Source organism: Anneissia japonica, unplaced genomic scaffold, assembly GCF_011630105.1.
Source record: "Anneissia japonica isolate Jap-2015-1 unplaced genomic scaffold, ASM1163010v1 scaffold287776_len302883_cov198, whole genome shotgun sequence".
In the NCBI taxonomy this organism is placed as follows: Eukaryota; Metazoa; Echinodermata; class Crinoidea; order Comatulida; family Comatulidae; genus Anneissia; species Anneissia japonica.
The window spans coordinates 103,447-117,500 of record NW_022705028.1 but is presented as its reverse complement, the minus strand read 5'-3'; the positions used below and the strand labels follow the sequence as shown (position 1 = coordinate 117,500).

The window sequence follows — 14,054 nt, the reverse complement described above, 5'->3', positions numbered from 1 at the left end:
TATAAATTATATATAAATTATATAATCATCAAAGAAAGGTAAATACAGTGTTAGAATAAATGACATAATAATACTTCGTGTAAATAGAAGAATAAAGAAATTGTGTAATAAAATGTCTCTGGAGGGACTCGAACCTGCGACCTCCCACTGTCAAGGCGAGCGTCATAACCATTTGACCACGGAGGCTTCATGTTTAAACAGATTCAAGTATTACCAGATACACTCCATTACACAATACGACTAGAAACAAATAGTTGCATAGAAAATAAATATTTCTAATTGGTTTAAATTAAATAGATTGTCTCTTAAAATTTCTAAGACAAATTTCATTTTCTTCAATTATAAAGTAAAAGTGATGGACTCTTTCACTATTAAAATTGATGATAATATAATTAAACAAGTAAATGAAACAAAATTTCTAGAGGTAACTGTAGATCATAAGCTATCCTGGCAACCCCACCGTAATAACATTTCCACTATTATTTCCAGAAACATTGGTGTTATGAGCAAAATAAAATATTTTTTCCACAAATCATTCTCCTATCTTTACATAATACTTAAGTTTTACCATATATCAATTATTGTAATATATCCTGGGCTACTACTATTGACAAATTTCTTTACCTATGTCCCTGGACAAGTCCTGAAGTAACAAATATTCATAGTATTTTTAAATTGCAAAAACGTGCTCTTAGGACTTGTGCAGGATCATCTCGCATATCACATACAAATCCTTTATGTTACAGTATTATTATTATTTTGCATTAGGAATACACACCTCATTTAAGCGGTTGCAATAGGAATAATATTGGGTAGTTTGGATACGTAATATAGAGAGGAGGAGACTATTCTTCCTGTATAGGCCGTGGTATAAGTTGAGTCACTCTCGTAATATGGTATATAGCAGGCCAACATTTTAACCCCATCAAACAGTTTTTTGAACGGAGAGAAGGGGAAAACTACTAATTCTATAACACTGCTGCTTACAAACATCACTGTTAATACTATGACGATTTTCAAAGATTTGGTTTTCCTGGGCATCGTATGTGCTATTTTTGTTGTTACATCTGCAACAACTGTTGAAGAAGCTACGGAGGGAATGGTAAGCGTGTTATTTCTCGATTAAAAATATATTTTACAAGTTAATAAACAAATACAGTATGTAGCACTTTTAAGATACAGTTTTTATTTTATTTATTACAACATATCCGAATAAAGAAAAATACAACAAAAAGCCAAAGATTACCGAATGTGTAGAATACTATCGAGGGATCTCCTAGGCAAACAAGGCAAAACGAAGATCAAAACAACATAATACCATGTAAGATACTAAAATAAGAGAATGGAAGTATTTAAAAAAAAGGTTCAATAATATTGAAAAAAATACTTAAGTTTTTAGAATATTCAATTAATTATTTACAATTCATTCAACTATCAATTTAAACAACTACAAAAATATTATTTTAAAAACAATTCATTGAAAATTCTATTTAATATCAATAACATTCAATCAATTAAAAATTCAACCACAAAAATGCAACAATTAAGCAATGCATTAGCATCAATTAAATTCAATTTATTATTTACATTTCATTCGATTGTTAACTCAACTAAAACAATATAATTAATTAGAAATTTACAAACCATTCAATAACCAATAACAAAAATATAACAGATAAATTATTCTACCTAACTAAAAAATAATATTTAATAGCGATTCATTCTAATTATATTAATTCAATTATTATAATTTCAATAATATATATATACTTTTTATTCCCAAAGATAATTTCAAATTAAAATAGAACAATTTAAGAATAATTAACATTCATTTATTCAATGAAAATACAAATTACATAACTGAATTTAATTTAGTTTGCCATAATTGGGATTTGTAAACCCAGTGAAAACTCTTCTGTGGATCATCGGAAGGAAACTTTTGTAGACCTAGGCCTATAGAAAAATAGGTACATATATGACTAATTGCGTTTTCCTTTACATGCCTATATATTAGCCTATACCTATAAACCTATGTGCAAGTTACCCGATTAAGACGATTCTTTATTTTTGAATCTTAATATTTTCAATCTGTACTATTTTTCAGACCTTTCTAACATCCTTTGGATATTTAAATTTTAATAACATGATGAGGCCATCAGAAATCAAATCGAGTAAAGCAGTAAAGAGAGCAGTCAAAAGTTTCCAAAGATTTTATAATATAACTGTTACTGGTAAGATGGATTCCAAAACTTTAGAGGCCATGAGGATGCCCAGATGCGGCGTTCCAGATTATACGGTCCTAAATAAAGACGAAACCTCTCTTGGTAGCAGGCTCGCCAAGAGGTATGCACTTACAGGAGGTAGATGGGAATCCAGCACGATTAGATACAGGTACACATTTTCAATGTTTGTTGTTACTTTACAGTACATATAGGCTAGGCTATAGGTCAGTTTAATTCCAGCATTGTGATGTAGGCCTATATGATAGCAGAACACTATAAACTAACAACATTTTTTCTCAGTAAAATGAGGATTTTTCTCACGAATTGTGAGATACTGTACGTACCAGCATAGTGATTTCCCATTAGTTTAAACCAGGGACTCAAAGATTGTTTCTACCCTTTATAAAGCATCGCATTATTTTATTTTTTAGGAAAATTAAGGACCCTGATTATCAGCTTATGAAAAACAACACCGTTTTCATACTAGGGGCCTTTTGCGTCAATGAACAGCGTTGCTGTTTATAGGCAGGCCTGTCAGGCCTGTGCAATGTTTCAAATTTGCAAATTTATACGCCCTATCAATTTATTATCGTTTAGGGCACATAGAAAAAAAAAAATATTAGATTATCATTTTTTTTTTTAAAGTGATGGGGCGGGCGTTTTTGTTTTTGTTTTTGTTTTGTTTTGTTTTGTTTTTTGTTTTTTTTTTTTATCGGAAAATATAATATTGCTTTTTTTTTAATTGATGAGCTAGGGACTGGTTTTTTGGCAAGAATATTGTAAATATTGTATAAAAACTGATTTAATGTTATTGTTTTTTAAAGAAAATGTATTTCCAGTCACAAAATTGCATTGTTTTTTAAGCTGTTGAAATAATTTTTTTTAAATTCCCGTATCAATACTTCCAAAATTTTTGACAATTTTTTTATGTGCCCTTAAGCTTTTAACAATGATTGAATTCGGAATATTCCATTAATGGTACATCACCTCCTTTCAGAATCCTTAGCTACCCGAAAAACACAGCGACACGTGAGGGAATATCGGATGCCGAAGTAAATGCGATCATTGGTAGGGCTTTCAAACTCTGGAGTGACTATATTCCTCTAACATTCCAAGAAACCACCACTGGTTATGCAGAGATTTACCTGAGCTTTGTTTCGTATTCTCACGGCGATTCTCGCCCTTTTGACGGGCCTAGTAACGCCATTGCTCACGTCTACTATCCCGGAACTTATGGTGATCTTGCTGGAGATATTCATTTTGACGATTCGGAAAGATTCACTCAGAACACGTATCAAAGTTAGTCCCAATAATATGAGACTTATAGTGTATATTGCTTGTTTAGATATATTTGTGTTTACATTGTTTTTTTTTTTACAATGAAGAGCTGTAAAATTAAAATGACCCAGAAATAGCTATTTCTCGTTAACACTCATAATCAGCTATTTAATCTTGAACTTACAGAGGCATTCTCTATTCAGCTTAATCGACGTCTAACAAGATTGGCCTACTACTGTTAAGATACTAATCACTCATAAAGTCACTGTCCTCCATAATTAGTCATATCCAACTTAGCTTATTTATGTCATCCCGGATTAAAGTTGCCTTAGTAATGAAAAAAACTCTATAATTGAACCAGCTCTGCACTCCATCCCCCACGCCTGACCCCACTTTCTCAATCTTCGCCCCTCCCCTCCCAATGGCAATATTAGATAATGGCAATATTAGATACGGCCCTGCTAAAGAGAATGCAAGAAAGATAGATAAAAATAACTGGTAAGACATTAAATCTTTTTAGCCTTCAATCTTCTTCAAGTTGCCGCCCATGAGATTGGACACGCACTCGGACTGTTGCATTCGGACGTCTATGGTGCACTTATGTATTCTGCTTACACGGGCTATCAACCCTCATTGCGCTTGCACAGTGATGACATAAGAGGAATCCAAGCCGTATATGGTATAGTAAAAATCATTGGCTGACTCGTACTTTAGTCAATATTCATCATAAAAGATCGTGGGTCTATAAATGGCTTCAAATATTATACAATTTTTGATCAAGCGAGAATAAATGGTCCTGGTTGTAAATATTAAAACTGTAGTTATAATATAATTGTAATAATAGGTTTATATGTTGTTAACATTTTTGTAATTGCAATTCATTTAAACTGTTTTCCCCTCCATCTGAATATCATATATTTGTATATATTTGGAACCCAAATTTAATAATTTATTAATAGGCTTGTAAGATTACATATAGTGAAATTTACTTGTGATATTATATGGCGACCGTTCAACATAGGACTCTGATGTTAATGATTGTATTTATAGTTGCTTATTGTAAATTTGTTTCTTAATTATTTATTTCAAAACATTATTCAGGATGAATGACCACCACAGACACAAGAGATGTTGGTAAACTTTAGATAAATTAAAAGGTTAAAGGTTATTCATTTATATTGCGCAAAATACGAGAGTCCCTAAATTTGTTTGCTTTTAAAAATGTTTTTTCCGGTTAGAAAGAATGTTGTCATGTCGTAGAAGAACAGGTGATTTAAATATTGAAATGTTTACGTATTAATCTGTGTTTAAATATTTGTCAAGGAAATTTAATAATGCAAAAATAATGAAATATGTAGGCCTAACAGTAATTTTTTTCACAGGTTCTCGAACGATCCCAGATGGCCCGAAACAGAATTACACATCGGGTGTCGAAGGATGTAATAAAGCATTTACTGCAGTCAGTTACCTTAGAGAAGAAATATTTGCATACCAGGTAAACGTAAATGAAATAAACTACAGTATGCAATAATTTGCGTATTGCACAATTGCCACGGACAAGTCTATAGAATTGTGCTCTGTGCATTACACATATTAAATGACATTTTATTGCATAAATCCTTGAATTCACTTGCGTATAGGATACAGTATGTAAAATCATAGAATTATTATTATTTAAACGTTAATAATTTTAAGGGAAAATACTTGCTCTTATTATGTGGAAAATATGTTTTCTCAATTCATTATCATAATTTTTAGTTGAAACATTATTATTATTATTATTATTATTATCATTATTATTATTCCTACCTCAATTTACTTTTATTATTATTATTTTTATTATTATTACTATCATCATCATTGTATCTTAATTTTAGTTGTAATATAATATCTGATTATTGAAATATACAAATTTAGCAATTGTTTTCCAAACTTATAGGTGGCCGTATATTATAAATACACCAATAATAATAATGTACCAATAACCGTAATTTTCAATTTATTTTATAGAAAGATAGATACTGGAGAATTCAACGACCAGGTGTGCTTCTCACCGATATTGACGGTGATCTAAATAAACACTTATGGTTCGGGTTACCAGATGACGCAGATGCTGGTTATGAGAGATGGCTCGACAGCACAATAATTTTCTTTAAAGGCAAATTATTATTATTATTATTATTATTATTATTATTATTATTATTATTATTATTATTATTATTATTATTATTATTATCATTATCATTATTATTATTATTATCATTATTATTATTATTATTATTATTATTATTATTATTATTATTATATACTATATATACATTGCAGAGGTGAACATTTTTCACTGATGTAGGCACTAGCCTATAATGAAGTTTAAAACTGTAGTGTTCTTTAAAAAATATAATAATAATAATAATAATAATAATAATAATAATAATAATAATTATTATTATTATTATTATTATTATCATAATTATTATTATTATTATTATTATTATTATCATATTTTTGTTATTATTATTATTATTATTATAATTATTTGCTAGTTATGGTCAAGTACAGGAGTGTAAACAAACGTAACTACAAACAATTTTAAGATAAATTTATCAGACAAAATAATTTGTTTGTAATACTTTCATTCAGTAGACCTACCGTATGCTTTTTTGATTTTAACGATTATTGTCCCTTTACATTCAGGTGAAAATTACTATCTGTTCAATGGAAACCACCTGATGCAAGGACCCTTACCGATATCAGAATTCACTGTCCCTTCTTCTAATGAGTCACTCCCCAACAACATCGACACCGTCTTGACGTTCGGGGAATACTATAAAACGTACTTCTTTAAAGATGATTTGGTGTGGCGCTACGACGAAAAGAAGCGACAAATAGACCCTGGGTACCCACGCCCTATCTCTGAGGTTTTTAAGGGAATTCCTAGTGACTTATCAGCGGCCTTCAGATATAAAGACGGTAAGGAACAATTTCCGACTTTAATGCTCTTTAAATTTTGTCTGTAGGCCTATACAATTATATAAACTAATTTTATATATAGTGTTTATGTATCAATTTTGCTAATGTTGTATGGAAAATAAATTGAACTTTGAACTTTGAACTAAATATCTTATGAGAATAGTGTACTAGCCAGAGAAAAACGCTGATTAGGGCCCTATGTGCTAAATAAGCACGGTAGACAAAGTAATGCTGTGACTGTAAAATATGATTAGGCCTTTTTATAATAATGTTATAGCCTCTCTTTTTGTCATCAGGTCATACATACTTTTTGAAAGGAAAGGAATACTATCGATACAATAATTTGCGACAAGAGGCTGACAAGGCGGGCTTTCCTCGCTTATTTGGTGTCGATTTTCTGGCCTGCAACACAGCGGAATACAGAGAGAACACCGCAGAGAACACCGGAACGGCTGCCGTTACTGTATCCAATATCTCGTTCCTTGTCGCTTCCACTCTTATTTTTCATTTTATTAATTTTTGCAATACAATTTAATATAAAACATTACAAACACATAAAGTAAACAATTTACAAACAAGTGTAAGGTCAGCCAGGAATCATCAAAAGCGATACCACTGTCATCAAGAAATGTGCTGCTCCAAGGAAAAACAGAAATGAATAATAACAAAAAGAAAAAAACAACAATGGAAATCGATTTAAATATCATTAAAATATTTTTTAACTTAGATTTGAACAAATCAAAATTAATAGATAAATAATTTCTAATATCAGGATGGACCAAATTCCACAATCTCACAAGAATATTTAGAAGAGTCAGTTTTAGATTTTAAATGTTTTAATGTTAAAAGATATGGATGGCGATTATTGATAATTAGTATACTATCATTTGAACACGAGTAGGGGGGATAACGTAAACGACAAATATTTCATATAATAAAATAACTACTTAATTTGTCAAGAGACATTACCTTGAACGTATCTAGTCTTCCCACAGAAGCTTGTTCGCGGTTTTTGCAGAAAAACGCATCGAGTGGCCTTGAGTTGAATATTTTCAATTTGGATTGGATTGGATTGGATTTATTCGGTGTAAACACCAAGGATAGCCCACGAAAGTCTAGAAGAAGACTTATTTCCAGTGGGGTCCTTCTGGTGGTGATTGGGCAGTATACCGGGAGACAATCCCCTACTCTTTTCCGAAGAGTGCACTGCGTTCTTTAACGTGCACATGGGCTATAATGCACACGGGACCAACGGCTTAAACGTCTCATCCGAAAGACGGTGCGCTAGTAACTTGGATTTCAGCCCTCTAGCTGAAACACAAGGAGAGGCAGCGATGGGAATTGAACCGGGGATCCTAAAGATCTCCACGGTTCAGCGCACACACAGCGGCTACCACCAGATTAGCTGACTGTGCTTTTATTATTATTATTATTATTATTATTATTATTATTATTATTATTATTATTATTATTATTATTATTATTATTATTTTGCACTTATAAAGCGCTTTTTCAAAAGGATCAAAGCGCTGTACATATCAAAGTACTTTATGACCTCCTCTATAAGGATATCAAACATGATTACAATAATGGATATGTGGAAAGACTAGGCACTTTATTCAATTCTATAATTAATTAACTGATCAATAGATTAAATAAATTAGGCCTATCATTACTGAAGACCACAATCAAATTAATGTCTTTCTTTCTTCATTTGCCTTTTTTCATTAGAATACAATTTTTTATAAGTATGTAAAAACATGATGGCAAATTAGGAAACCAAAAAAAAAAGGGCATAAAAGCTAATCAAGTCTGGTTTCAATTATATAAATAAATAATGGTGTTTTATAAAAATAAAGGCTTACGCTAATATGTTTACATTTTTATATGAAAGAAATACGTACATTTTACAAAATTGCAATATTTTATTTTTGTGATAAATAATATTCTCTCATTGATTTTGTGAACTGATATTTTTGTTTGATAGATTTTAATGATAAGGTAAGTTATTCCAAAGTTTTGCACCAGCATACGACATTGCAAATTAATATGTGGTTCGGATAAAAACATGTTCCTCGTTCTCTTCGTCATCCATTCTTGGGTCACTTTTGGGGTTTCCTTTTAAATTTCACAGGCAATCATTCAGAAAATCCTACATTAAAATATTCACATTTAAGCCTACGAAAGGCAGGACGAGAAACATTTTTTTTTAATCAGTGGCCTAATAATACAGATCTCCCTCCTATTAAAGACCACTTTTAGTGCCGGGGTTTCCATGGTCTTAGCAGCTTTGGTCTCTAATTACAGTGATAAAAATAATAGGCATTTGTTAATTTGGGACCACAGCAAAGTGGTCTTTATTGGGGTGGTTTTTAATTGGAGGGGTCTTTAATTAGAGGGAGACCTGTCTTTATTCAGCCAATCGTATTTTTTTTCTAAATAATTTATAATTTTTTGTTACATTACGATATATAAATATGGAAAGTTAAAAATGTCATATAGGTGTGATCAATATATAATATTTAAGTGTTTATATGTTTAATTTGTTATAAAAATAATTAAAATTCGATATAGGCCTATGTATACATTGAAGCATATTTGTTAAAAAGTGTGTACTATTGATAATACAGAATACATTAATGTAGAATGAAGTGTTGAGAAGGCTGAGAGAGAAAGAGAAAAGCAAGAATAATGTTTAAAATTAGACCAAAAACTATATATATCCATGGAGGAAATATATTATATATTTCCTCCATGATATATCTAAGGTCTGATAATGAACTTCATCGGAGACTGTGATTGGAAGGCACGCATCTTAACCACCAAGCTATTCAACTTCATCCGATCTCGATCACCAATCCCAACATGTGCTACCTTGCAAGGATTCATTTTTCACACTCATTCATTTCAACTTTTATTTCAAACTGTAGTCCTCCATGAAAATGTGTAAAAATAACAAACAAAAATTCGGTATCAAATACTTTGACAAATCATTCTGTAAACTTTCTCTCCAGGCTTTGAGCAATTTCGATTCGTTTAGCATATGCTAGCTAATACATCATTGAATTAGCCGATTTTTACTTATCTGAACCCTATTCAAACTAAAAACTGATTTTCTCAGAAATTCATAGAAACTATTCAAACCATTCCCACGCATAATTGGCTAGCACTCGTATAGCCGACCTGGACTGTTTAAGCATCATACGAAAACAATCAATATATAACAGACTTACTTTTAGGAAAAACCAAATATGAACAGACCGATGTGAATATAGAATGGGCTCTGTAGATGTACACAAACCATTCATAACAATATGATTTATTTTCCTCATAATAATTGGCCTTCTACACTAAATAATCAATCTTTTCAGCCATCAGTCATAAGCTTAGATATTTGTATAAAGGTCAAGATTCATAGTCACTTAATGCTGCTGTGGAAGTTTCCCTGAAAAACAGGCAACCTGTGGGGGGACACAAAAATAAAAGAAAACTGATTCAAACCAACCAGTCTTTCAACTCTTGGGAGTGGAGTTGAATAACTTGGTGGTTAAGATGCTTGCCTTCCTTCCATTCCTTGGGTCATAGGTTCAATTCCTGTCACAACATATTTTTTTTTCTCACGATCAAAAGAACTCCACCTCTTAAGCCTCACAATGAGAATAGGTTTATGTAGAGCAGCTTGTGTGTGTTTCTCTTGTGAGGATTGCCACTTAAATTATAGTGATTAAGTTCGCTATTGACATATCCTTGGCCCTGAGCCTGAACATTAAAAGCAAAACACTCAGACAATTGAAAATAAATCGCAGATCCGAATATTATTTCTGAACGTCCGCCACTTACGTCTTGATTAAAGGAAGATGGACAGTGGGCCTATTTAAAAATCGTAACGCAAAGTCTTAGTAAATAATGTAAATTTGAGTTAAAACATTGAGGTTGAGTGATGTTGCAAAAATGGACCAACACCATCCAGGCGAGTCAATGAATAGGGTCGGTTGGATCGCAGCTTCGATTTTTTATTGCTATGGTAACTTCAATGCCCAAATACTGGATTAACGATTGATTGCTGTTTTAATATTTAAGATTCCCCTTTAATCATATATTACAGAAAATTATGAATGTTACATTTATTGCATTCTCAACTGTCTTAAATATGTGGAATTCGATTTGGTCTTTTTAGGGGGAACGGGTGCGGACGCACCCGTCAACCCCCCCCCCCCGCCCCCCCCCCCCCCCCTCCCTAGATACGGGCCTCAAGTGCCGTGTTGACTAGCAGTGCTAAGTATTAGCATGATACGATGAATGACCTTGTCAATTTGATGAAACATTGCAACGTATTTGGCCTTTGCCCTCACCGGGGCATTGATAATATATATTTTTTTTTGGCACGCAGCACTTCAAATATTCACGGCCTGGAGTCAACAGGAAAATATCCATCAGTCGAATCCGTTGCAGTTTCGGTAATACGACACAAAGTTAAATGCGACAATAATGTCTTCAGAAGTTATTCTTTTGCTCTTAATTTCGTCGACAACTTTTGTCGCATCAGATGTCTCTCAGATATGTGGTAAGATACAAGTTAGGCCCATAGTTTTATTAGTCACTATTTTAGTCGACTACTGACACCTCACTTGATTCCACCCTGTGGCTCACGATAATAGTAATAACCTCTCACTATCAAGTTGAGTGACATCCAGGGATGGCATGATGTAACATGACATCCAGGGATGAATGATGTAACAATATTGCTGAGGTTGGTGTTGAAATACTAATGAAATTCTCTGGAACCCGAGTCACGATATCAAGGATTTGTCGGTTATATACTTGCTTGCATTTTACTGTTGTGTATGTATTCACCTTATCTAGCCTACATAATAATGTTCACGGAAATAATACGCCAACAGAAGCGGAGTTCCCATGGATAGGAAGCATTTATAGTAATGCCATTGGTATTCCGGGTTATTGTTTCAGCAAGAAGGTATATCAATAGTCTCCGTTTCTTGGCATTTATTCTCTACATGCCCGTAGTCCCGATACGATAGGCCTCAGTATACCAGTAGTATTCTTTAGACTTGTTCCGGTGTCGAAATTCTATAATCGGTCATTATCTTATCTCTAGACCTATACAGAAAAAGTTATAACGGCATTTGATAGATATGGCCACTTGAATTATATAGGTGAGGCGACACCAACCGCTTTAGCTGAAAAGCTTCAAGACTCCATCGACAGGGGTTCCTTATGGCTAGAGGCTCAACAACAGCTTGATGGAAGTTGGCCATTGTCATCCACCAAAGAGACTATTTGGGCTCTCCAGATGGCTGTCTCTTATACACATCTAGATGTGATATTTTTGTCGGTACAATGGTTTCTCTGGGAAGAAAGGGCGTAGGCAGATAGAAAACATATAGGATAAAGTGCTGGGGCCAAGCATGTTACTTTTGTTATTTAATAGTATCTAGAAATTTAGAAATTTCAGTTACTGTTATTGTTACTTGGTACTGCTATAGCGCTTCTTTGAAGTTACAAAGAGCAAACTACCCTCCACTGTAATGCATATTACAGACCACACCGACCAAAACCAACAGAATGCTTTCATATGAGTCAAGACTAAAGTGAATCAATTATTGTAATAAAGGATAAAAAGGTTAAAATGAAATGAGTACAACAACTACCAAACCCAGCCCAACATGCCCGAAACATAATTGAAAATACAGGTGTTGAAGGCTTGCCTTAAACTGTCTGAAAGTATTGAAGTTCTTAATGGAAGGAGGTGGGAAGCTGTGAATCATTTTGGGTCAGGAATTGATATTGTATAAGAAGTGCTGTCATGTGAGTTCAGTTAAGACATTCGTGAGTTAAAACTTGGTATTACAGTACATTGTTTTAATGTGCGAGTCTTGGGTGACTTCTACTGGACCATAATGTCAAGGCTCTATTAGAAGAGTGCCGTTTATTAATACCATTCTTTATTCTTTATTCTTTTCTTTATTCTTCATTGATCTTCAACTAGCAGCCAAAAGGCTGAATTACAGGAGATTTACAATTACAGTAAAATTTACATTAAAATTTAACAGGAGAACATTCAAAATTGGTAGGTTAAAAATACATATATTATAAAGAATAAGATTCAAGAGCCCATAGGCGTTACGCCACTGGGCCTAGCGTACCGTATTTCATATTTTGTCTGATTTGTGTTTGCTTATACACAGATATTTTAATGTGGGCCTATTACTAGCAACTTTAATAGCGTGAAGATCAAACACATCAATGGTCATTATCGTGTTCCAAATCAGCCAAATACTTTTGCGTACTTGCTTGTTTAGTTAATTGTTTCTTAATTATTAAAATGTATAATCAATATATAATTTATTTTATTTCTAAATTGATATTTTTTTTTTGTTTGTTTATAGAAAACTGATTTCCTCCCTATTGCTTATTTCATGTTTTGATCAGAATTATACATAGGGCCTAATAAGTAATATGAATAAACTATTGAACGAATGGACAAACAGGTGAACAGACGAATATTGTTGATACGTTTGATAGATATGGCCACTTGAATTATATAGGTGAGGCGACACCAACCGCTTTAGCTGAAAAGCTTCAAGACTCCATCGACAGGGGTTCCTTATGGCTAGAGGCTCAACAACAGCTTGATGGAAGTTGGCCATTGTCATCCACCAAAGAGACTATTTGGGCTCTCCAGATGGCTAACGAAAACTGGTACAGACTTGAAGAAACCACCCGCCAACTCGGAGTAAAGCAGATTGAGATCGAGATACTCGCGCAACTTGCACATAATAACAAGTAAGTTCAACAGGATTTATTGTTTTATGTTGCCAAAAAGTAGCTTAAGGAAAGGACCTGTAACACATAGCTTCGCTGGGTTAATGAAACTTTCTCCAAAGTCCCGCTCTTTCATATTGTTGCTTCCAAAGAGCGACAGCGTAAAACATACGTAATCGCATGTGTTTTCTGGCCCTGTTCTAATTGCGCAGTTGTTAATTTCGATTGACATTCCGGAAGAGGTCCATCTCTCAAGTTCAACAACTTCCTTCTTCGGTCATTTCTTTTCTTTTTATTTGCTTTGTATTATTTTTAATCTGTTTAATGTTGCTTTGTCAATGGCATCTCTGTTACAAGCATCTGATGATGACATCATTTTTATTGTATTCATATGAATTGGAAATAAAATTATTGTTTTTGAATTTTAATTGATATTTTTCTGTGATTTTTTTATATTAATTTTTTTTTCCAGGGCCAATCATCTCTGGTCTGGGAGGATACAAAACCGAAAACTTTCGCTTGGTAAATTCGCTTACTATGTAAACGCACTAAATGCAACATGCCATGACGTCACAAATTTCTACGGCCATAACTTGGTAGAGATGCTACAGGAGCAGATGCATTTATTTCCAAGAAATGGTTTTAACAACTACTATCAATACGCACTTGCTATGCTTGCTGTCTGTAACTCTGGGCAGACGATAAAAGTTCGCAACGTCAGGACACTAATTAGCGGACAGGATGAGGACGGTATAATTGGCTCTCACTCAGGCTTACCTGGTAAGTTTCTATAAAAAATAC

At 33.0% G+C, this 14,054-nt stretch overlaps 2 protein-coding genes across 2 annotated transcripts in view; both read left to right on the top strand.

Moving 5' to 3' along the window:
• LOC117105190 (interstitial collagenase-like) overlaps window positions 1-9,491 on the top strand; it is a 25,033-nt gene extending 15,542 nt beyond the window's left edge. Inside the window, exons 7-10 of the mRNA XM_033246259.1 lie at window positions 6,195-6,470; window positions 6,767-6,933; window positions 8,458-8,471; window positions 9,485-9,491. Coding sequence (XP_033102150.1) covers window positions 6,195-6,470; window positions 6,767-6,933; window positions 8,458-8,471; window positions 9,485-9,491 — 464 coding nt within the window. The remainder of the gene's footprint in view (window positions 1-6,194; window positions 6,471-6,766; window positions 6,934-8,457; window positions 8,472-9,484) is intronic.
• Window positions 9,492-10,841: 1,350 nt separating this feature from the next.
• LOC117105191 (cobalamin binding intrinsic factor-like) overlaps window positions 10,842-14,054 on the top strand; it is a 6,847-nt gene continuing 3,634 nt past the window's right edge. The window contains exons 1-4 of the mRNA XM_033246260.1: window positions 10,842-11,034; window positions 11,645-11,781; window positions 13,174-13,274; window positions 13,726-14,033. Of these exons, the coding sequence (XP_033102151.1) occupies window positions 10,959-11,034; window positions 11,645-11,781; window positions 13,174-13,274; window positions 13,726-14,033 (622 nt within the window). The 5' untranslated portion in view covers window positions 10,842-10,958. The remainder of the gene's footprint in view (window positions 11,035-11,644; window positions 11,782-13,173; window positions 13,275-13,725; window positions 14,034-14,054) is intronic.